The sequence below is a fragment of the Mastigoproctus giganteus genome, chromosome 7 (genome assembly GCF_048544385.1).
Source record: "Mastigoproctus giganteus isolate SK-2022 chromosome 7, ASM4854438v1, whole genome shotgun sequence".
In the NCBI taxonomy this organism is placed as follows: Eukaryota; Metazoa; Arthropoda; class Arachnida; order Uropygi; family Thelyphonidae; genus Mastigoproctus; species Mastigoproctus giganteus.
Window position 1 is genome coordinate 224,489,529 of NC_143581.1, and position 23,640 is coordinate 224,513,168.

The 23,640-nt window shown below is 35.2% G+C and overlaps 1 protein-coding gene across 1 annotated transcript in view; it reads left to right on the top strand.

Annotated features, from left to right (window-relative positions):
- Positions 1-23,241, top strand: part of IKKbeta (inhibitor of nuclear factor kappa B kinase subunit beta) — an 89,104-nt gene extending 65,863 nt beyond the window's left edge. Inside the window, exons 12-19 of the mRNA XM_090378587.1 lie at positions 7-59; positions 2,281-2,345; positions 7,072-7,184; positions 11,904-11,953; positions 12,633-12,735; positions 15,795-15,939; positions 16,922-17,304; positions 23,115-23,241. Of these exons, the coding sequence (XP_090234713.1) occupies positions 7-59; positions 2,281-2,345; positions 7,072-7,184; positions 11,904-11,953; positions 12,633-12,735; positions 15,795-15,939; positions 16,922-17,304; positions 23,115-23,241 (1,039 nt within the window). The remainder of the gene's footprint in view (positions 1-6; positions 60-2,280; positions 2,346-7,071; positions 7,185-11,903; positions 11,954-12,632; positions 12,736-15,794; positions 15,940-16,921; positions 17,305-23,114) is intronic.
- Positions 23,242-23,640: the final 399 nt, after the last annotated feature.

The following is a 23,640-nucleotide window of genomic DNA, read 5'->3' on the forward strand; positions in this document are numbered from 1 at the left end:
TATTAGCTTAGAGCTGGATCTTGAGAGGTATGACAAGCAAACTAGGAGTATCTCTGTTTGTAAGTATATATAAAACAGTTTGAATATTTGTAATTTAATACATTTAATTAATAATACATTTATAACCATACATATTAATAATATATTTATAATTATACATTTAATTAATAATACATTTATAATTATACAGTTAATATTACATATAATTCAGCACATTGAAATATAATTTTTTTAATGTCTGGAATGTATTTCAAATTTTGAAGATTGAGTTTTTTTTTTTTTTTCTCAACAGATCCTTGCTGTAATTGTTTGTCCCAGTGCTGTTGAAATGAATTTATTAAAATTAAATTTTTTTTTTTTATCTAAATCACTAAAAAAACATAGTGAAGAGTTTTCCTCATACATTAATATACTTTATAACAAAGCGTATATTAATGTATGAGGAAAGCTTGTGTTTTAGATAAAAATTTTAATAAATTCATTGTTGTTATACTCAGTGTTTTCTTTTTGCATTCAGTATATTATCTGATTGATAGTAATGCTCTTCATAACTTAAATACCCTGTCCAAAACTTTTTAGAATTGAAATGTTTGTTTGTTTAAATTCCCTAACTGTGTTTTTATTAAAAAAATACATTTGTATAGGTGCATAACATGATAACTTTATATACAAAAACAATTCTGTTCAAAAATGATCCAGACACTCCTGTTTTCACAGTGCATTGGGCCTTCCTGGATAAACAAATGATCAGTATATCAGGAAGGTATATGAGCTACACAAGTTACTAATGCATAGAACCAAGCTGACTGACTTTGAGAGGAACATGGATGTCACATTGACAGCTTGTCAATTCATACAGTTGCTGATAGTCTACACCATCCAAAGTCAACCTTCAGTAATGTTTTCAGGAAATGGAAGTGTGATGGCACCACCAGCATCTAACAGTGTATATAAAGACCATGGAAGTTCGCTCCATGGGGTGAAAAAGTACTCAGAAGGGTAGTATGAGAGTCTTGTGAGCTATTCGTACAAAACATCAACTAGGGGTTTAGGGCATCAACTGGGATTGCCTGTATGGATACGGTATGTGCAGAACATCATAGCTTTTGTTTTTGTGGAAGAGTAGTTTTTGTTTGTTATTTGGTTTTTAGGAGCATTAGCAACTAAGGCCATATTGCTCCGGGATATGCGGTGGTCATTTCCTGACCTTTCTGCATCCTCCATATTTGGTGGCGACGGGCTCGAACCCAGGTCTAATCAAGAAGCGTGTGCAATGCACTGCTGCTCCTTCCCACCTGGCTACGGAGGCGCCTTGGAAGAGTAGTGAAACATATGTCAAACTTCACAAACATAAATAGTATTTGGCAGCCTTTCTTTGCATTGTGTGACAAATGCTGGATAGGCTTTCCACCAGTGAATGATAAACTTCCCACTGCAGTTTATCATTCATTGATGGAAAGCCTATCCAAGAATAATTGGTTCATAGAGCAGTGAAAATCAGTTCTTTGGTGTGACATATCTCGCTATACCTTATTCTGATCAGATGAGGAGATGCAGGTGCAGAGGATACCTGGAGAACATGCTGCTAAAGTGCATTATGCCAATGATGAAATGTGGAAGAGGCAAAGTTATGGTGTGTGTGTGTGTGTGTAGCTGTTTCTCATGGTTTGGCCTGGGGCTTTTGATGGCTGAGTGGAGTACCATGAAAGGTAAAGCCTACCTTAATATTTTGGACAGTCCATGATTCCTACATTGTGACAGTTCTTTGGTATAGACCTGTTGAAATAAACATAATATTTCTCACATTATGTTTATTTCAACAATATAATGCTCCATATTATACAGCTTGCTTGTGTTGTACAAGAATGGTAAGGAACATGAGTGTATAAATTTGGAACGGCCAGCACAGTGTCTCAGTTTAAACCCTGTAAACACTTGTGGGATGAAGTAAAACATCAAGTGAAGGCCAGACTAACATGCCCCATCAATAATTCAACTGGGTTACTTGCTTGGAGGACTACCCACTGCAATTTATCATTAACTGGTGGAAAGCCTATCCAGGAAGTGGAGTTTGTCATAACAGCCAGTCTGGGGTGGGGGGGTGGAATTACACTATTGAAGCAAGTGGCAGTGATATAAATGCAAAGCAGGTATGAGTCTGGATACTTTTTTGAGGTAGAGTATATGAAACCATTATTTTGTATATATATTAAATAGCAGAATTTGTGAATTAGTTTAGGTATTAGAATAACTTTTTTCCTCTTTTCTTTTTGTGTACAGCGTTGGAGAAAGTCACAGAGATGTGGGAAGAACACCTTATGCAACTAAAAAATATAAAGGATTTGGTGAGTATCATAATTTACAGTTCTGTTTATGATCAATTTGGTCTTGTAACAAAAAATCTGTTCTGATAACATTTCTTTAAGCCTATGCTTCTTGATGGCAGACTCCCTAATACCTGAAAACTTGCCTATATTCAGCATATTGGACAAAAGACAATAAAATTTTTAGCATTTGGCTTATTCTGTGACCTTATTTTTTAAGCATAGGTGAAATTAGTTCATATCAAGCCATTGATATGGTAAGTTGGCTCAATAGAACAGTTACAATGAGGTCATAAACTCTTCTAGCCTCAGCTGGGCAGAGTATAAACTAAATTCTTTATTTTATTAACATCTAGCCTTTCTTGGCATAAGCATAACAGATCTATAACTTCTTAATATCTGAAAATTTATTTCCCTTTTTGTTTCCATTATTACTTTTTTTTTCTAAACAGTTATTAACTCAGTAAAATCCAAAAATTAATTAACCTTAGGATATTGTTCTCACATCTAGTTTATCTCTAAAAATCTCTGAACTTGCTAAAGAGTGATCAGATTAACCTGTGGCCCTTTCTTACTAACTCAGTTCACTCTAATACCACACAGATTTACAATATTTACTGTGTGCTTTCTTTTTATAAATATTTTTGTTGATATTTTTATTTTGATTTGGCATCTATACGTAATTCACTTTCTTAGAATCTATATCTACAATGTGTTCAAAAAAAAAGAAGCTAACCATGGAAGAAACTACCATAACATTACTTTATGTACATTATAGAAATTGCTAAATGTAGTTGCTGTGTGTTTCTCACATAGGTATACATGGCATATTGTGTTACGTTACGCTCATAATGGCCTTGGCAATATGGCTGCCTCATGCTGAATTATGGCCTGTAGCTCTTCTTGTGGATAAGAACAATTTAAATAAATAGTAACCTCTAAAAATCACCTGAAAAGAAATCAGATGGGCTAAGGTCTAAAATTCTTGGTGGGTGTAATCCGCCCATGAATCAGACCCCTTACACATATACACGTGTGTAAGAGGTGTGAGCAGTCACACTTTGTTGAAACCATGTTTTAGGGCATTCGTACGTTGAAAATGTTATGTTTGCATGATAGGAACGTAATGCTTGCTACTGATTTTTTTCATTAAAAAAGTAATCGCTTTTGTGAAAGTACATACTGGACTAACTTTTAGAGAAAGTAGAAAAGTCTCATTAATCTCAAAAATATGAGACCTTGAGAATTTTAAGAACTACTACTTAATATACCCATCTCAATGGAATCACACCTCATGTGTCTAGAACCAACTATCCAGTTTCTCAGCATCAGGAGTAATGTGGACAATGAAAAGGCCCAATTTGATATCATATTCCTTGACATTAAGGCAGCTTTTGATAATGTTTCCTTATCTGCTTCTGAAAATATTTTGTCAGTTTACTTCTGCATTGAAGGCAAACTATTACAGATCACCAAGACCATTTTGAAGCCAAGGCCCCTAATCGTACAACATCAAGAATTTCGCGACGAACACACCCTCACTTGGAGCATCCGTCAGGGAGGTGTTTTATCAGCTTTGCTTTTCGCAGCTGCCCTGGAACATTTTCTATCACAGAATCATAGTTTTATTTTATATGCTGATGATATTAAGTATTTTGTTGTCTCTAGTGAACTAGCCCTGGTTCTGACATAAATTTTCATGCCAGTGCTAAGCTACATGAACTGCACATATATTTAGGCAAGATAAATTTAAGATAAGTCACAGTGTAAACCCTTGATTTTGAATTTCACGGATTTTTAATTTAATGGATGAGAAAAATTTGACTGGCACCAGAGTACCTATAAGTGGTCATGGTAAATTATTTTTTACTAATTAGGTAATATGAGTCAGCCAATAAAGTTAAGGTAAAAATGGTCTCGAAAAAAACTTGATCTAACATACATTCAACAATAATGGGCATTCCAATTTCCCTCTTAGTCTGTGAAATTGAGGATTTACTATATATAATTTAAAAGTCTTTTCAATGCATTAAACGGCTCAAGTTCTCTATCAAATGTATAGTGCTAAAACTGGCTTTGCAACTCACAAACCTAAAGATAGTCAGTCTCTCTCTCTCTCTCTCTCTCTCTCTCTCTCTCTCTCTCTCTCTCTCTCTCTCTCTCTCTCTCTCTCTCTCTCTCTCTCTCACAGAGTGCTTCTTTATACTAGTTTTCATTGTCTTTCATTACACTGTTTATTGTAGATTCATGTATTACTGAAACAAAAGTTTTAAATCTGTATGTAGCCTAAAGTAGTAGTGGAAAAATTACCTTTCTTCCTAATAGCAAAATTCCTGCACGTAAAAAATAAAACAGTAAGTGCTGTTCTGACAACTTAGCATTAGTAGAGGCATATGATGCAAGAAAGCAAACTCATCAGCCAAAAAAAAAAAAAAGAAAACCTCTTCCCATTTCACCCACCCATTCACTCCAAAAGTTTGTCTAGTTCTGCCTTGAATTTATTTAAGCTGTTAACTTCCACAATGACAGATGAAAGCTTGTTCCAGCAATCACCTACCCCCTGGCTAAAGGCAAATTTCCACATATCCCTTCTACAACTGTCTTTCCTCAATTTAAATTTATGCTCTCTCAGGTGCATAATCTAAGCAAGAGGAAGAATCCCATCAGTATTGAGCTTGCTCAAACCATTCAAAACCTTATACACCTCAATCAGATCTCCTCACAGGTGCCTAGTCTCCAGACACTGCAGAATTTAAACCTTTCACTTGACACACTATTGAGATACATTCTTGCATTAAGATAATCTGGGATTACTATTAGTCATATGTTAAATCTTACATTCCTTAGTATTGTGCTCAAACTGCTATTTTTCAGACCAACCAAAATTAATCTATCTAGGTCTTGCTGCTTTAAAACAACTATCAATTTAATACGAACCTAAGGGAGCATAAATTCAAATTAAGAAAAGACAGATGTAGAATAGATGTGTGGAAATTTGCCTTTAGCCAGCGGGTGGTTAATTGCTGGAACAAACTTCCATCTGTCGTTGTGGAAGTTCATAGGTTGAATAAATTTAAGGAGGAACTGGACAGGCATTTGGAGGCAATGGTGTGATTTTTTTTTTTTTTTTTTGGCTGATGCTGTATAAGCTCATACACTTGCTTTCTTGCATCACATGCCACTACTACTACTCTTTCCGACCTCCATATCATAAAAGGATGTTGTGTAGCTGTTAATATCCTTCGATATGAAGGTTAACAACTGTACTTTTCAAATTAACCTTTTCTCCTCTTCATTTTTCTCTTCTACTTTCATTCTCTGAAACAGTCATCCATTGTTTATCATGAATTAGTTCAATTTCCTGAAATCTCTAAAATGTTATATTTTTCCCACTATATGGACCGAGTCCTTTTTTTTACACACATGCACTACACTACAGGGATGGTTCACCATTATTAGTCCACAGACTAGAAGGCACTCTTCCAAGTACCATCTTGTCTCTTCTGGTCTATGAACCAATTCAGATTTTTGCAGAAATTACAGATTAAAGAAATTCACATGTAGTGTACAATAAACAGTGACTAGTAAGGTATTTGACTGTTTATATATCTGTACAAAATACCATTAAGATATGATTACTAATTACATGCTAGCTACTCTTCATGGAATATAACAGATCAATAGGAGATAATATGACAAAAAAAAAAAAAAAAAAAAAAAAAGTTATTCAGTGCAGCAAGAGTCAGTTTCCAGAGTATTTGGAAGCTAACAAAAATATTGATCTTTGTGAAGGCTAATAAGTTTCATAAAATAAAGTGCAAATCATATAGAAAAATAGTTCTAAGAAGAGACAAGGAGAATGTGTTCTGAAAAATGAGAATTTGCATAAGAGTATGCTATGAGATTATGACTAGAAGAATCAGAGTATCAGTAAATTATAAACTAAATAGGGGAAAAAAAATAGCAGGAGCATAGAATGTATTACAGATTAAATGAAATACACTGCATAGAGCATTGCAATCTTTCCAATGGAAATTTTAATTAATGCCGCTTTCATTGCTTAAGCATTTCATTACTTATTACATATGTGGGTTGGTAATTTTTATTAATTATTCCAATTTCCTTTTGGCTTCCAATTTATGGCATTTGAACTCATTATTTTGTGTGCCATTGCTTTGATTATTGAACTCGCTTAAGTTATTTCAGGTAATGGTTTGGCATCCACCTCTGTTAAACCTGGATACTAAACAACTAAATTATGAACATCCTTACTATGAGCATTCTCAGAAAAGTAGGACAATTTAAAAAAAAAAAAAAAAAAGGGTCTTTTTTTATTAATTTTAATTCTGAGAATTGAAAGATTTTTATTAACAGCAATTAGCTGCAGGTAAAAGTAGGACAATTTAAAATAAAAAAAAAAAAGGAAGGGTCTTTTTTTATTAATTTTAATTCTGAGAATTGAAGAATTTTTATTTACAGCAATTAGCTGCAGGTAAAATCAGAGAAGCAATTTGTCATTCATTATAAAACAATTACTAAGGATGAAAAATATTTATATACTCATATATTGGCTTATGTTTTTTCTGAATGATAATCATGTTTTCATTTATTATCTTTTGGCTGTTAAAGCTAAATTTTGAAAATGAAGACAGCAGGGTTATCATTATAATAATCTAATTAATGTAATCATCTGTCTTGAATTTTTTCTTATACAAAGCTTTTAATTTGGGTTGTCAACTGTTTATAGGAAGAACGAGCAGCTGCTTTAGAGACAAGTTCTAATGTCATTAGTACTAGTACTGTTGACCTACAGCGACATCCTTATGCCAAATCCAAATTGGATGACAAGTTAGGAGATATGTAAGTACTCATAATGTTTATTTAATCTCTTTATTATTTTTAATAAGCTGCAGATTTTTATACATAGATTTTAATATCTTTTTACTAAGACATTGTAATGTGCCAAGTTTATAACCAATAAAATTTTCTGCCTAAAGCTAAATTTAGTTTTTGAGGAGTTTTTGAAACCCAGATATAAGGCACCAGATGAAATATAAATATCCACAAGGATTTTGAATTGCAAACTCATTATGCATTAGATTCCACCAGATGATGAATGTTTGTTTAGATGTTAACAATTATTTATTTATTTAAATGATATATAATGAAAATTTTAAAGTGACAGTGTTTTTGATTATGATTATATCTTATACACTAATGCTGGCAACATAGTAAATAAATTTGATGAGTTTGAAGTATTGGTTAAATTAGGGATGCAGAATTTTGAATATGGGCAATTATAATTACAGGCATGATAGGAGAAAGGGGGAGGAGTTATGCTTTTGATTAAGAAGCACATAGATTCTAAAAGAGTATAACTAGCAGACACAGGCCAGTGTGATATTGAGTCAGTCCTTTGTGATATAACCACTGTAAAAACAAAGATAAGAATAGGAGTCCATTATAGACCAAATAACTTTTAATTAGTGAAGAGCTGACTATATACATTCATGAGCCAAAACATTATGACCACCACCTAATAGCATTGGGCTGCTTTTTGCCGTAATAACCACTTGCACCTGGTGTGGCATCGATCCCATGAGATATGAGAGCTAGAAGATTAATACTCAGGTATTCTGGACAAAAGGGTGTCTTGGAGTTTCAGCAATGGAGTGAGGCAGTAATGTGGACTGGCAAATGCTGCATTCACTGCATCTTACAAATGTTCAATGGGATTGATGTTGGGGGGAATTTGGCAGCCAGGGGAGCATACACAATTCTTGTACATGATCCTTGAACCATTCCTGCACAATGCAGTCCTTGTGACATGGGTCGTTGTCTTGTTGACAGAGTCCAGTACCATCTGGATACACTGTCACCATGTTGGGGAAAACTTGGTCTGAAAATATGGCAAAGTGTAGGATCTGGTAGTGAGGGTGTGTTCAATGGGGATGAGGAGACCCATTGATGTCCATGAAACATCCCCCAAACCATGATGCTACTGGCCTCTTTTCGTCCAATTGTTCAGTCTGGTTGCAGCTTTTCGTTCACCTGCTCTCTGTCAAATACACACCACTATTGGTATGATGCAATTAGAGCCTCCTCGATTCACTAGACCAGGCAACTCTTTCCCAGTCATCCATTGTCCAGAAGTGGTACTCCTGTACCCACTGCAGACACAGGACCACCACTTGCAGTGGGCACATGAATGTTACTCCTGTGCCCACTGCAAGCAGAGGTGTTGATGACAGTTGTTCAACACAAGCACATGAACAGGTTACCTACTCCATAGGCCTATCCACAAGAGTGTTCAGTGGATGATGTACTCAGAAACATTTCTCTATGTGCCTTGGTTGTAGTCTGCTATTAATTGAGGGATCATGAGCCATCTGTTCTCCCATACAGCACATGCTAACTGCCATTGTTCTGCACTGTCAACCAGTGATGGTCTCTTTATCCCGGCACGTTGTGTGATTGTGTCCCGGCACATTGGGTGATTGTGTCCTTCTAAGGCAATCCTAGAACAGCCAGCAATGCCTGTGGTTGCTGAGATGCTGGTCCCCACCTTCCTAGTGCTACAAATCATTCTCTGTTCAAACTCCATCAGGTCCTTCCCTTTCCCCTTTGTGTGGGCCTCATATTGGTAAACTGACAGGCACTATATTTGCTGTCATGCCATCACATGCTATATTTGCTGTACTAGTTGGTGACATCACCCCTGGGGGGGGTGCATGCATCCATTCATGGAGACAGATACAAAATCATAAATGGGTGGTCATAAATGTTTTGCTAACGAGTGCAGACTAATTGGAGGCTTGAAGTGGTGAAACCCATGTTTAGTCTCTAGAGCAAAGTTTCCGGCATCCCCCTTCCCCCATACTTCTCCTTCAACCCATGCACGGTACTAAGTACTATAGGTTTTCATACCTTTCATGTTTGGGGTTTTCATTAAAAAAAAAAAAAAAAAAAAATAGAGTGGGCCATCAAATCAGAATGTTTTGTTGTGGGGGATTTTGACTTTCCAGATGTTGACTGAAACTCATAGCTTGGCATTTTTCTCAGTAGAAAACCATTTCTTGATTTGGTGGATGACCTGTTTTCTACACCAACATGTTAGTGAGGTGACATGAGAAACTGATATTCTGGATATCAGGGTATCAGCAGTAATTCATCATACATTAAGAATCTTCAAGTAAAATGGGCCTTTGGCACTGAACATAGTATATTGATGTGGGATTTATTCAAAGAAATAACTACTGTCAGAAGTAAAGGGAAGGAATTTTGTATTTGTAAATGCAATTATAATTGGCTCAGACATTTTTTTAAAAACTCTTTTCAGTGGGAACAACTAATATTAAAAAAGTGTAAATGTCAAATTCAAAGTGTTCAGAGAGGTAATCATAGAGGTCACTAAGCGTTTTTCACAACTAAGAGATATATTTTTTGAGGTTAAGACTAAAATGTGGATGTCAGATGTACTGATGAGCTTAGTGGCAGAGAATCAAAATACACGGAATGATTATAAATTGCCTGGGGAACTAGAAGGAATGGGTTGAATCACATTGATATACCAGATATAACTGGCATAACTATTGATGATCCTACACAGTTTGATGATAAACTGAATAAATGTCTGTCATCTACATTCATACATGAAGAAGATTTAGAGACAGGGTTAGCAGAAGTCCATCCAATATGTGTTGGCAGTTATGATTTTATAACAGAAAGGATGGTGGAAGATAAACTGCTTAAAGTGAACAAAGCATCTGGCATGATCAAATCTGTCCATTTTTATATATATATATATATATATATATATAAAAAAAGCTAAAATGTGGTAGTTATAAACTTTTGATATAAACTGCAAATAAGGTAGTTATAAACTTTTGACCATAATAATGAGAGGATCTTCGTATTCAGAAGTTCCTACAGATTGTAGAAGTGCAGATTTATTTCTTATAGGCAATGGTGGTTAAAAGAATGGAGCAGGTAATTACAGACCTGTAAGTTTGACTGTGCCAGGGATAATAATGGAGTCAATAGTTAAAAGTAATGTAAGATCATCTCGATAGGAGTGGAGCCACAAAGCCTTACCAATCTGATTAGTCACTTAGAGAGGTCATCATAGAGGAACTGGATGCAAAGAATAATTTTAACATTTACATAATTATATTTCAGCAGTCTTGCACGTGAAAAATTATTATATGAATTGGAGAAAGGTGGCATTAGGAAAATGCTACTAGGGACGAAAGGATGTTTAAGTGGTAGGAGACAAAGAGGAAAGTTATAATCAGGTACTTCAGTCACAGTGATTAATGGCAATAATCAGCAGCTTCAAGAAGATCCAGATAAACTAAGCAGATAGCCTGAAAAAGTGGCAGCAAGGGCTTAACATTAATAAATGCAAGACACTGAATTTGGGCAGCTGATAAGGAAAAAGGAGCAGGGGTAATTGTACAGTCTGACATGAAATTCTCTCAGCTATATAAACATGCTGTTAGAACAGCTCAAAATCAGAAATTAGAACAGTTCTGATTTTGTATTTGTTATAAAGTGATAAAAAAAAACCAAAAATTAATAAAGAAATGATATTTCTTCATTCAGTTGTACTAAATTTTCTCACAAATAAATGACTTCTGTTATAAATTTTACCCCTTTCCTATAAACTGGAGAGCACTTGTCATATGTAAAGTTGGTATTTGTAGCCTGTCTTTCCTTCAGCAAACTAATTCAGCAAATTATGCAAGAAAAAAGTGATTTTGCTGACACACACACACACACACACACACACACACACACACACACACACACACACACACACACACACACACACACACACACACACACACACACACACACACAAGAACTTTGCCAGCTGGAACAGAGATGTAATCATCCCCGTTGAATAAGGTAGTGGTGGTGACACATCTGGAATACTGCATACAGGTTTGAAAAACTAATTTTGGGAAGAACATAGATCTGTTGGAAAGAGTTCAGAGAACAATGAGATTAGTGGGGATACAGGATATTTGCACCAGGAAAATGGGATTATGTAAATTGTAATTGTTGAAAACAAGACATCTAGTTGTGACCTATTGAAGTAGACAAAGTTTTAAAAGAGTTCAGTAAACTAACTGCTGATGGTATCTTTACCCTTTCCCAGTTGGAACACACAAGGGAACAATTTTAAATTGAAAAAGGATGGTTGCAGAATAGATCTATGAAATTTGTTTATTCCAACAGCCAAACAGTAATTGGCTGGTGGAATAAACTTCCATGTAATGTTGTGAAAATGGACAGTTTGAATAAAGGAATGAGCAAGGGAATAATTTTTTTTTTTTTTTTGCTGGATATGTGCTTTGCTTCCTTGGTCATGTTGCCAATACTAATCATAAATTGCATAATATACTACTGGTATTTTGTAATAACTCTTATTTATATCTAAAAAAATAAATTATGGGAACTTAAGAATTTTAAGCAATAAGGTAGAATTTAAAATATCTCAAGTAGATAATTCTGTTGCTCTTATGAATTTAAAACTATAAAATAAAATAAATTTGTTACTAACACTTTTTTTAGTAATCAGAAGATCGTTGCTACATATGAGAGGTTAAAAAAAAGAACAAAAGGTGAGAAAATCTTATCTTATCTTATCTTACTCAGTATTTATATACAGGACGCTTATATTAAAAGAGAGCTATTTATTATTATTGAATTTCATAATTATTAAAGCAAGCTTTTATTTTATGTGCAAATTAAGTGATAAAGTTCTGATTTTGTATTTGTTATAAAGATAAAAAAAAAAACAAAAATTAATAAAGAAATGATATTTCTTCATTCAGTTGTACTAAATTTTCTCACGAATAAATGACTTCTGTTATAAATTTTACCCCTTTCCTATAAACTGGAGAGCACTTGTTATATGTAAAATTGGTATTTGTAGCCTGTCTTTCCTTCAGCAAATTATGCAAGAAAAAAGTGATTTTGCTGACACACACACACACACACACACACACACACACACACACACACACACACACACACACACACACACACACACACACACACACACAATTTTAATTGTAGTTATAGATTAAGTACTAAAGATTGTGGGATTATATTTCAATGCAGGCATTGAAATAATTTTAATATTTTATGCATTTTTGTATTTTCTGAAAGCTAAAAGTTGCCTTTTAAATAGTGAAAGTCACTCTTTGTTGCTGCAAGGACTAAAGTTTCACCAATACAAAACTCAAATGCAGAAATACCTAGAGTTTTCAAATTAATTATAGATATTTTTTCTTTCAGAGGAAAGGTATACTCTACATGATAATGCTGAGTTGGAGCCTCTAATTAACCTTTGCCTCACTTATAGAAAGTCACAGTTACAAGATATCTTTGCATGCATCAGGTAAGTAAAGTTTGATGTTAGGTTTGTGTGATTGATATTTTTTTATTGTTTTGTGTACTTTCAGTGTTTTTTGATATACACCTTTCATGGTGCCTACTTACTCACCAGCAAGCATCAAAATTGCACCCTGGGTAATGTCATATATTTTAAATAAATAGCGTTATTCCTCTCTGTGAAACAGTGTTCTTTATTTAAAGTGCAGGAATACCAGCAGTTCATGGTGAAGTGCCTCCACAGTATAAGATTGATGTATTTGTAGCAAACTTAGCTTTTTTTTTTTTTTTTTCTGAAAGTTGTTGCTGAATTCTATAGTTCTCGTAAGCATGAGGACTTTTTTACTGAAATTTACTTGAGAATATATCTTTTCTCATATTTTGGCGAAACATCTGAAGCATACTTTGAGCATTAATATTAGCAGTGAATATTAACTATTACTAATAATTAGTGAATAACTAATTAACTGTTATTATTAATTAAATTTTTGGAATCGAGTTAAAAATAACAAGCATTAGTATTATTATAAGGAAAGTACTCTTCATTATAAGTTACAAAGGTAAATAAGTTCATGGTGAAAGGTAAAAAAGGCACCTGGGGTGGATGGGATCTATCCAGATATATTAGAGGCGGCAAATGAAGTAAGCAAATCCTTAGTCATAATCATGAATACCATGAATACCTTAGGGGAGGTACCCATGGACTAGAGATGTGCAAATGTGACTCCAATTCACAAAGGAGGATCAGAGAGCGACACAAGTAATTACAGACCTGTTAGTTTAACTTCTGTTACCGGGAAATTAATGGAGGTGCTGGTTAAAGATGCACTGCAGGATCATCTAGACAACACAAGGCAGATTATGAGAAATCTTTGGCAAAGGATGCAAAGAAAAACAGCAAGTTCTTTACTTATGTAAACTCTAGAAGGAAAGGGATGGATCAGATTGGACCACTTAACATAGATGGGTTGACTATTGCTGATCATGCTCTGGTAGCTGATAAACTGAATGAGTATTTTGCATCTACATTCACACATGAGGAGTTATTCAATGAGGGGAGTGCCAGAAGTTTGTCAAACTCTAACAGGGAGCTAAGTGATTTTGTAATAACTGAGAGCAAAGTGGAGGAGAAATTGTTGAAGTTAAACATAAAGTAGGCACTTGGCATGGATGGGATCTATCCAGATATATTAAAGGAGGCAGCAAAGGAAGTAAACAGACCCTTAGCCATAATTATGAGAGCTTCCTTGGACTCAGGGGAAGTCCCCATGGACTGGAGGTATGCAAATGTATCACCAATTCACAAAGGGGGTTCAAAATGTGACCCAAGTTAACTACAGACCTGTTAGTTTAACTTGTGTTCTGGGGAAAGTAATGGAATCACTGGTTAAAGAACCATCTAGACAAGACTGCAGTAATAGTTAAGACACAGCATGGGTTTGTTAAAGGGAGGTCTTGTCTGACCAATTTGATTGGATACTATGATGTGGTCTCACAGGAACTGAATGTCAAAAACAATTTTGATATCATATACTTGTATTTCAGGAAAGTTTTTGATACTTTTGCACAGGGAAGATTGCTGTACAAATTGGATATGTATGGCATTAAGGATAAGTTGCTACAATGGATAAAGGAATGGTTGAGTGGGAGACGACAGAGAGTGGTAATCAATGGAACTGCTCTTCGTGGACAAATGTTATTAGTGGAGTTCCCTGGGGAACTCCACTAATAACTTCATCAATACCATTTATCAGTGGTATTGATGAAGGTATATCAGGTTCAATGTCCAAGTTTGCAATGATACAAAGTTGGCAGGGTTGTTAACGACAGTAAAGACAGTATGCTACTCCAACTGGATCTAGATAAGTTGGGCAAATGGGCTGAGAAGTGGCAACTGAAGTTTAACATTGATAAATGCAAAGTACTGCATATGGGTAGCAATAACCGAAGAGAATTGTACCAACTGCGTTGTACTACACTCAGGGAAGTGGAAAGTGAAAAAAAAACTTGGGGGTAATTGTGCAGTCAAATATGAAGTTCGCTGAGCAGTGCAGACAGGCTGCCAGGGCAGATAATGGAGTCTTGTCAATGATATATAGGAATTTAGCTAGCAGGGACAGGGAGGTGTTTATCCTGTTATACAAGGCAATGGTCAGGCCACACCTAGAGTACTGTGTACAGGTCTGGAGACCTCATTTTAGGAAGGATGTAGAGTTGCTAGAATGAATACAAAGGGCAACAAGATTGAGGGGAAGAAAGGAGTTCTCTTACGAAGAAAGGCTTAAGTGCTGCAAATTGTAGCTTCTCAATCAGATCACCTCGAAGGTGATCTGATTGAGGTGTATAAGGCCTTTGAATGGCTTGAGCAAGCTGAATGCTGATGGGATTCTTCCTCTTGCTCAGATTAAGAACCTGAGGGGGCACAGTTTCAAATTGAGGAAAGATAGTTGTAGAACAGATGTGCAGAAATTTGCCTTTAGCCAGTGAGTAGTTGATTGGTGGAACAGACTTCCATCTTTTGTTGTGGAAGCTGATAGCCTAAATAAATTTAAGGCTGAGCTGGACAGGCATTTGGAACAAATGGAGGGGTGAAATAGGAGGGGGTTTTTTGGCTGATGCTGCATTAAGCTTGCTTTCTTGCATCGTATGCCTCTACTAATGCTAATGCCCAAATAAAAGACAAATACCATTATCTGTGGTTCCACCTAAGTTAATATCTTTTAAATTATAAGATTTAAAATTTATAAAGATAGTAACAACTTAGGTGGAACTGTGGATAACAGTATTTGTTTTTCAGTGTTGATCTTTTGAGGGAGGTAGAAAATTCCTGACATGATTGTGTACGTAATGCAGTAATGTGCCTCAATTCTGTCAAACCTGGTTTGCTTTTAGTTACCGGTACAGATGAATTTTGCTAATTCATGTACATTAATGCTCTTTTCTTTTGTATTGCTTTCTAATTTTGATTTCCCTTTAAAGGACAGAAATGATTATTTAATTTTTAAAAAAATGAACTAGGTGATTGCTATTAACATCTTTTGAATGTATTAATTTTTTCATGTTAAGGAAAGTATTTCATCTGAGAAAAGAAGCTGAAGCATTACGTCCTGAGCTCAGACTTGCGTTGGCTGAGACAGACAACTGGAATATTAAATTAGATGAATGGCAAAAACAAAGACAGATGGATGTATGGAATCTAGTCGATTGTTTAGTAAGTTATGATTTAATTTTGTGCTTTGTTATTTACACTTGCATACCTGCTAGATTCCAGTTTAATCAGAAGTTTCTAATTAAACAGGTGAATCTTTCAGTTTTCCAATTAGTTTAATTTTCATATAGTTTTTAGCCAAGTTTGTTATTTTTCAAATGCACAGTTATTATTATTTTGTAGTTACTGATTCTTCATTTTGATATGTTGAGAAAGTATTACTTATTTTTCATATAAAGTTTTCTTCACCACATAATTCCTTACCATTTGCTTGTCGCGTAAGAAGAATAGGCTTACTAAGAGATAACTAGAAATTTTAAGATAATGTTATTGCATTTTATGGCAATATATATAACTTATCTGCTGCACTATATAATATGCATTAATTAATTTGGAAATACTGTTCAGGCATTGCTGGAACATAAGTCCAGAGAGTTCCGACTAAAGCTGGATCCCTTAAAGTCTTCTGATTTTGAATTTCTAAAAGTTGGTGGGTGTGCAACTGAATTACAGTTTTCCAGATTTATTTTATTAAAACATTTATTTTTCTGTTGGACTTGGTAAAAGTTTGATTTATAGTATTTTAATATTTATACGAAATATTTGTTTTGTCTTGTTGAGTAGCCCTAAATGACGAGGATATGTTACATCAGATTACTCCACTTTTTTAAATGGTGTTATCTGATATAAAACAGAATTAAACTAAAAAGCCTTTAGAAAAAGAAAACTTCACATTTTTTTCAGGATGTAATATTAAAAGCATTACATTCTGCATTAAATATATTAAAAATAAAACTTTCTAGATAACGGAAAAATCGAAATAATGGCACCTTGAATCCCTGAAGGTGCTGTTATTCTGAAAGTCTGTTGTACTTAGTTTTGCTTTTCATAAATGAAAATTGCAGGAATTTTATATTGTCTGTTTTATCAATGATTAACATCTTGGGGGGGAATTTTTTTTTTTTTTTTTTTTTTTTTTTTGCAGGTCAAAATTCACACTTTACAGAAGGGGTCTCCAGTTTTTCAGCATAGATTTGAACCATTCCATGTGTCTTACATTTCACCCCTTCAAAGTCTCTCTCCAAGCAGTAGTGGTGGCACTTCTATACCTGGGTTAACTCAAAGGCCTGTTTCTGGCGTGATGTCTCCACCACAATGGGATCACATTGTCCATCATGAACGACTTATAGGTGCTTCGGCCTCAAACTTTTCCACACCAGCTCACTCAGTTGTGATTCCTTCAACTTATGTACCAGGATCAAATGGTCCTGGCTCTCTTTCTCATCAAGAAGATGCAATGACTTCACTCTCTCTTTTGCATGAAGAAAGTTTGAACCTTAAAAGTGAAAATACAAAATTAATGAATGAGTAAGTATATACTGTGATTATCATGGATATGAAGTATTATTTAATGAAGCTGTTACTCAAACAACAAAATATAAGTGACATTTTGCTTTCTTTAAAATATTAGATGTACAGTAGGGCTTGATTATCTGAGCATCTACTAACTGAGGTCTCTGTTATCTGAGCAAAACCAAAAAAATAAAAAGGATTGTATACTAAAAACCATTAAAAGAATGCCCAATTCAGCCAGAGATCTCAGTTAGTTTATTAACTATTAATTAGTTTAACATCTACTAACTAGGGTCTTTTAGAAAGATTTGTTCAGTAATCAAAAATTTCTTTAATATAAAATCTACATATAAATGGAAGTATTTTTTGGGTGCTTGAACTGTTCCTTGATCAGGAAATACCAAATTTTCAGCATATGTTTTGTTAGTCCCAGAGAATTTTTTTAGGATCAGTTCTGATATGACTGCTCCACCTCCCTACATACAGAAATCAATTTTTCTGTTTCAGATTTCAAGCTATACTTGAAGGTAAAGTTGTATCAACACAAATTTCAATGTATGTTTGTTTCATTGGTTTCTGAGAAGCTTTTAAGACCAGCTGCCAAAGCTCACAACAATTGTAAAGCAGTTATTAATCAGTCCAAACTAGATTTCAAACAGGCTAAGAGTAGAAAACTTGCTTCTTTTCCAAATGTTAGCCAAGCATTCTGGTCTCTTGCTAAAGTATTGGCCGTGACTTTTTCTCGTCTCTGTTTCCACCTCTGTCAAAACCAGATAGTTCTATTGGCACTTCAGCCAAAGATAAAGTTGACTTGCAAGCATTCTACTTTTCTTCTAACTTCTGTATTGATGATCTTGGTAAACCACCTCCCACCATTCCCAGTACACTCCATTCAATGCTTTCTATCAGAAGGATTTTGATCAATCTTGATGCTGAGAAAGCTCCAGGTACTGATGATATTACTCCACTAGTTCTAGAACTTACTCCTGTTCTGTATCACTTTCTTATTTCAAAGGTGTTTTTCCTTCTGCTTGGAAATTTTTCGTATCCCGCCAGTTCCTAAAAAGGGTGACAAATCACTCTCATCCAATTATTGTCCCATTGCACTTACTTCTACTCTTTCTAAAGTAATGGAAAATCAGCTAGCCACCAACTCTTAAACTATCTAGAAACCTTCCATCTGATCAATGATTATCAGTATGGATTCTGTCAGTGTTGATTCATTGACAGAATATTCTGCTTTATGTTGCCAATCTATTGAAAAATTCAATGGAAAAGTTTGGAAAAACTCAATCTGCTTTTGCCATTTCAAAGGCTTTTGATCATGTTTGGCATAAAGGTCTTCTAAATAAGCTTTCATTTTATGGTTTGTCAACTGTTTTTTGTAATTGGTATCCAGTTTTCTCTCTGGTCACTCACTGCGGGTGATGGCAGATGGCTCTCTATCTTCTGACTTCTCTACTAATGGAGGTGTTTCCCTATGTTCAGTTCTTTCTCCCACTCTTTTCCTCTTGTATATTAATGACCTTCTTCTATTGACTGGAAATCCTATCCATAGTTTTGCTGATTATAGCACATTGCATTTCACCTTCCAGTTTGAGAATCCTTGCCCTGCAAAAACTGCTTCAACTTCTCGAATATCCACTACCAATTCCTTAAATGCTGATCTCCAGTGCGAAGGTAACTTAGTTGATTTTAATACTTCTAAAACTCAGTCCTGTTTATATCTTGCAAAAAAAGATTCTTCTGCGCCTATGCTTATATTCAATTACACTCCAGTTTCTAGGAAAGATCATATATCTCTATTGGGAATTACCCTGACTTCAAATCTCCTTTGGCATAAGCACATTACAAATATTGCTTCTTCTGTATCTGAAAAACTGGGTTTTCTCTTTTGCTGTTGGCGTTTTTCTTCCAAACAGCTGTTTACTCTGTACAAATCTGCTCTTCCATGGAATATTTCCCACATCTGGGCGGTGCCACCAAAACCTCTCTTAGGCTTCTAGATTCCATTCAAAAGGGGGCATTTAGGTTAATTAACCATTAAAAGAAATTAATGGTTAATTAACCATTAAAAGAATGCCCAATTCAGCCAGAGATCTCAGTTAGTTTATTAATTAGTTTAGCATCTAACTAATAATAACTAACTATTAGACTCATCCTTAACAGAGTTTCTCCACACTCTGTCTCATAGAAGTTATCTTTCTGCTGCATGCTTTTTCTATAGTTATTTCCACGGGCACTCTTCTTTTGAGTAGGCTTCTATAATTCCCATTCTCTCTTCCGAAGAAGTCTGAACACATGCTGCAACCAGTCAACATCCTTTTACTGTCCAACTTTAAACTCACAGAACTAACTTTTCTTGTTCCTCATTTATTTATTCAACTTCTGTTTTCTGGAATGACCTTTCTTCATACATATTTCCTGAAAATTACAATCTACAGAAGTTCAAGTCTAATGTCAATGAGTATCTTCTTTCATCTTCTCGGCTTTCAACCTATGCATGGTGTACCAAGTACTATAGGTTCTAAAACCTCTTGTGTCTGAGGTTTTCATTAAAAAAAAACATAATAATAATAAAAAAAGTTATGATTTCATAGCCACCTCTTTTTGCACTTACAAAAATGTAAAGGGTGGTTATAAATTGTTCACCTTATTAATGAAGCTAAATTAAAATTTTATTCTAATAGGTATTATAAAACGGTTTGCTGTGCTTAAAGTGAATCAAAGAATTTCTTATCACACAACTGCACTTCAGTTAATGGAAGTCACTGCCTGTTCAATCCTCTCTTAACTCTGTGATGTTGTTAACTTTTTTTTTTTTTTTTTTTTGCATACACTTTGTCCTTTACATAGCCCCATATAAAGAAATTCATAGGTGCCATATCTGGGGAATGAGCAGGCCATAGAATGGAATCATCCTGGCTGGTTCATTGGTAAGGAAATTTTTTATTAATTGCACACATGGAAGCTCCAGTGAACACAGTAAGATGGGACACCATCTTGCTGTGTTCTATCAGCAAAATGGTGTCCCATCTTGCTGATAGAACACATGGCTGAATATCTTCCAACCCAGGGGCAGCATACAATTCGAGCAAATTTGGATAACTTGTAGAGTTCAATGTTATCTTGGAAGAAAAATGGCCCAATCACCTGACTGAAGGATGGTGCACACTACACAAACTGAGTGGGAATTTTCAGATGTCTATATGTTTTGCACTTCAGATCACAACTTGGTGATTGTCTCTTCTCCAATGGAACCTTTATCTCATGGCTATTCCCAACCACGTGTTGTTTGGCATTACAAGAAAGCAAAATGGGATGACCTGCGAGACTTCTTTTCTTCTTTTCCTTGGTCGGATTACTGTTTCAAAACTTCTGATGTCTTTGTTCAGATCGTGTCAGTGAAATTATTCTTGCAGGAATGGAATCCCTTATCTCACACTCCACTTTAAAATCTCGTCCTTTATCTAAACCTTAGTTTTCCAATAAATGTGCTAAGGCTGTCCAAGAGAAGAATGTTGCATATCGTAATTGGATTGTTTCTAATTCTTCAGTTTCATTTTCTGCCTACACCAAAGCTCACAACAGTTGTAAAGCAGTTATTAATCAGTCCAAACTAGAGTTTGAACAGGCTAAGAGTAGAAAACTTGCTTCTTGCCCTAATGGTAGCCGAGCATTCTGGTCTCTTGCCAAAGCTATTGGCCGCAACTTTTGCCCATCTTTGCTCCCACCTCTGTCCAAACCAGATGGTTCTGTTCCCACTTCAGCCAAGGATAAAGCTGACCTGCTAGCATAACATTTTTCTTCCAGCTCATGTATTAATGATCTTGGAAAAACACCTCCCACCATTCCCAACACGCTAAACTCAATGCCTCCTGTGGTCTTCCGTCAAAAGGATATCAGAAGGATTTTGATGAATCTTGATGCTAAGAAAGCTCCAGGTCCTGATGGTATTTCTCCACTTGTTCTCAAAACCTGTGCTCCTGAACTTACTCCTATTCTTTGCCACCTTTTTTCACTTTCTTATTCCAAAGGTGTTTTTCCTTCTGCTTGGAAATTTGCTCATATCCAGCCAGTTCCTAAAAAGGGTGACAAATCCCTCCCATCCAATTATCGTCCAATTGCAATTACTTCTACTCTTTCTAAAGTAATGGAGAAATCAATTAACCGCCAACTCTTAAACTACCTAGAAACCTTCCGTCTGATCAACGATCACCAGTATGGATTCCGTCAGTGTCGATCCACTGGAGATATTCTGGCTTATGTTACCCATTTATGGACTAATTCAATGGAAAGGTTCGGTGAAACACAAGTAGTTGCTCTTGACATCTCAAAGGCTTTTGATCGTGTTTGGCATAAAGGTCTTCTAAACAAGCTTCCATCTTATGGTTTGCCAACTATTTTTAGTAATTGGTTATCCAGTTTTCTCTCTGATCGCTCACTGAGGGTGATGGTAGATGGCTCTCTGTCTTCTAACATCTACACTAATGCCGGTGTCCCCCAAGGTTCAGTTCTTTCCCCCACTCTTTTCCTCTTGTATATCAATGACCTTCTTCCATTGACTGGAAATCCTATCCATAGTTTTGCCGATGATAGCACATTGCATTCAACTTTCCATTTTGAGAAACCTTGTCCTGCTCAAACAGCTTCAAGTTCTCGAAAATCTGCTACCAATTCCTTAAATGCCAATCTACAGGTAATTCTCCAGTGGGGCAAAGACAACTTAGTTGATTTCAACCCTTCTAAAACTCAGTCTTATCTTATATCTCGCAAAAAGGATTCTGCTCCTATGCTTATCTTTAGTGACACTCCGATTTCTAGGCAAAATGATATATCTCTTTTGGGGATTACCCTGACTTCTAATCTCTCTTGGCACAAGCACATTACAAATATTGCTTCCTCTGCATCTAAAAAACTTGGTTTTCTCTTTCGCTCTCGGCGTTACTTTTCTTCCAAACAGCTGCCCACTCTGTATAAATCGCAAATCCGCCCTGCCATGGAATATTGTTCCCACATCTGGGGGTGGTGCCCCCAAAACCTCTCTCGGGCTTCTTGATTCCATTCAGAAGAGGGCAGTTAGGTTAATTAATGATTCATCTCTAACAGAGTCTCTCCACTCGCTTTCTCATAGACGCACTGTTTCTGCTGCATGCCTCTTCTACAGATACTTCCATGGGCACTGTTCTTCTGAATTGGCTTCTATAATTCCTGCTCTCTCTTTCAAAACAGTCCGAACACGTGCCGCCACTAGCCAACGTCCATTTACTGTCCAACTTCAAACCCACAGAACCAACTTTTCATCTTCCTCATTTATTCATTCAACTGCCGTTTTCTGGAACAACCTTCCTTCATACGTATTTCCTGAAAATTACAATCTACAGAAGTTCAAGTCCAATGTCAACAAATATCTTCTTTCGTCTTCTTAACCTCAAACCTAAGCACGGTACTAAGTACTATAGGTTCTAATACCTCTCGTGTTTGGGGTTCACATTAAAAAAAAAAAAAAAAAAAAAAAAATGTTATTATGTCTTTCACGTATAATTATGTGATTTGCTTCACGATACACCCTGTATTGCGAAGCAAATCAGTGTGTGTGTGTGTGTGGTTGTTTATTGGCACATTAGCTGCTATGGCTATAGTGCGCCTAAAAATCAATGTATTTTATTACAAACTTAGTTTACTCTATTTTTCTTGGTCTGATGTATGTTATGACAAATTTAGTTTATTTTACCTTACTTGGCTACTTATAATTATTATACTTTGTTTCTTTTAACTAATGTACATTTAGTGCAATGTTAATTATACAAAATTATTTCTTTTAGTTTGGAAAGTGTTATGAAGCACATGCAAAAATACCAGTCTCAGATAGCAAAAGATCAAGAATCAATGGATGTGTCCTTCCTCAGTCAGTTGTCTAAAAAAGGAAGTCCCCTTCCTAACAAAAAATGAAGACCAGCAATGTTTAATAATATAGTAATGTTGATTTGTATATATTATATATATTTGCAGAAATGTTATGCTTGGTATGTCTTCCTTTGATACTGCGAATAAGACAATATATATTTTTTTAATTGTTAGTAATGCAATATAGCATTATCATCCAGTGTTTTCTGACAGGTCAGAGTTTTATAAGTATCTGTTTTTAATGTATATATTGAAGAATAGTTGTTTATGCATAGTTATAATTATTGCTCTAGTTATATCATGTTTTCCTTTACATAATTTTATTTCATATGTTCATAAATTGTGATTTTATAAGAAAATTGCATCATTAGCAATGTCAGTAACTGTTTTAATGTTTTTACTGGCCATAAATATTCCTCACAAGAATCGATAACTTAAATGAGA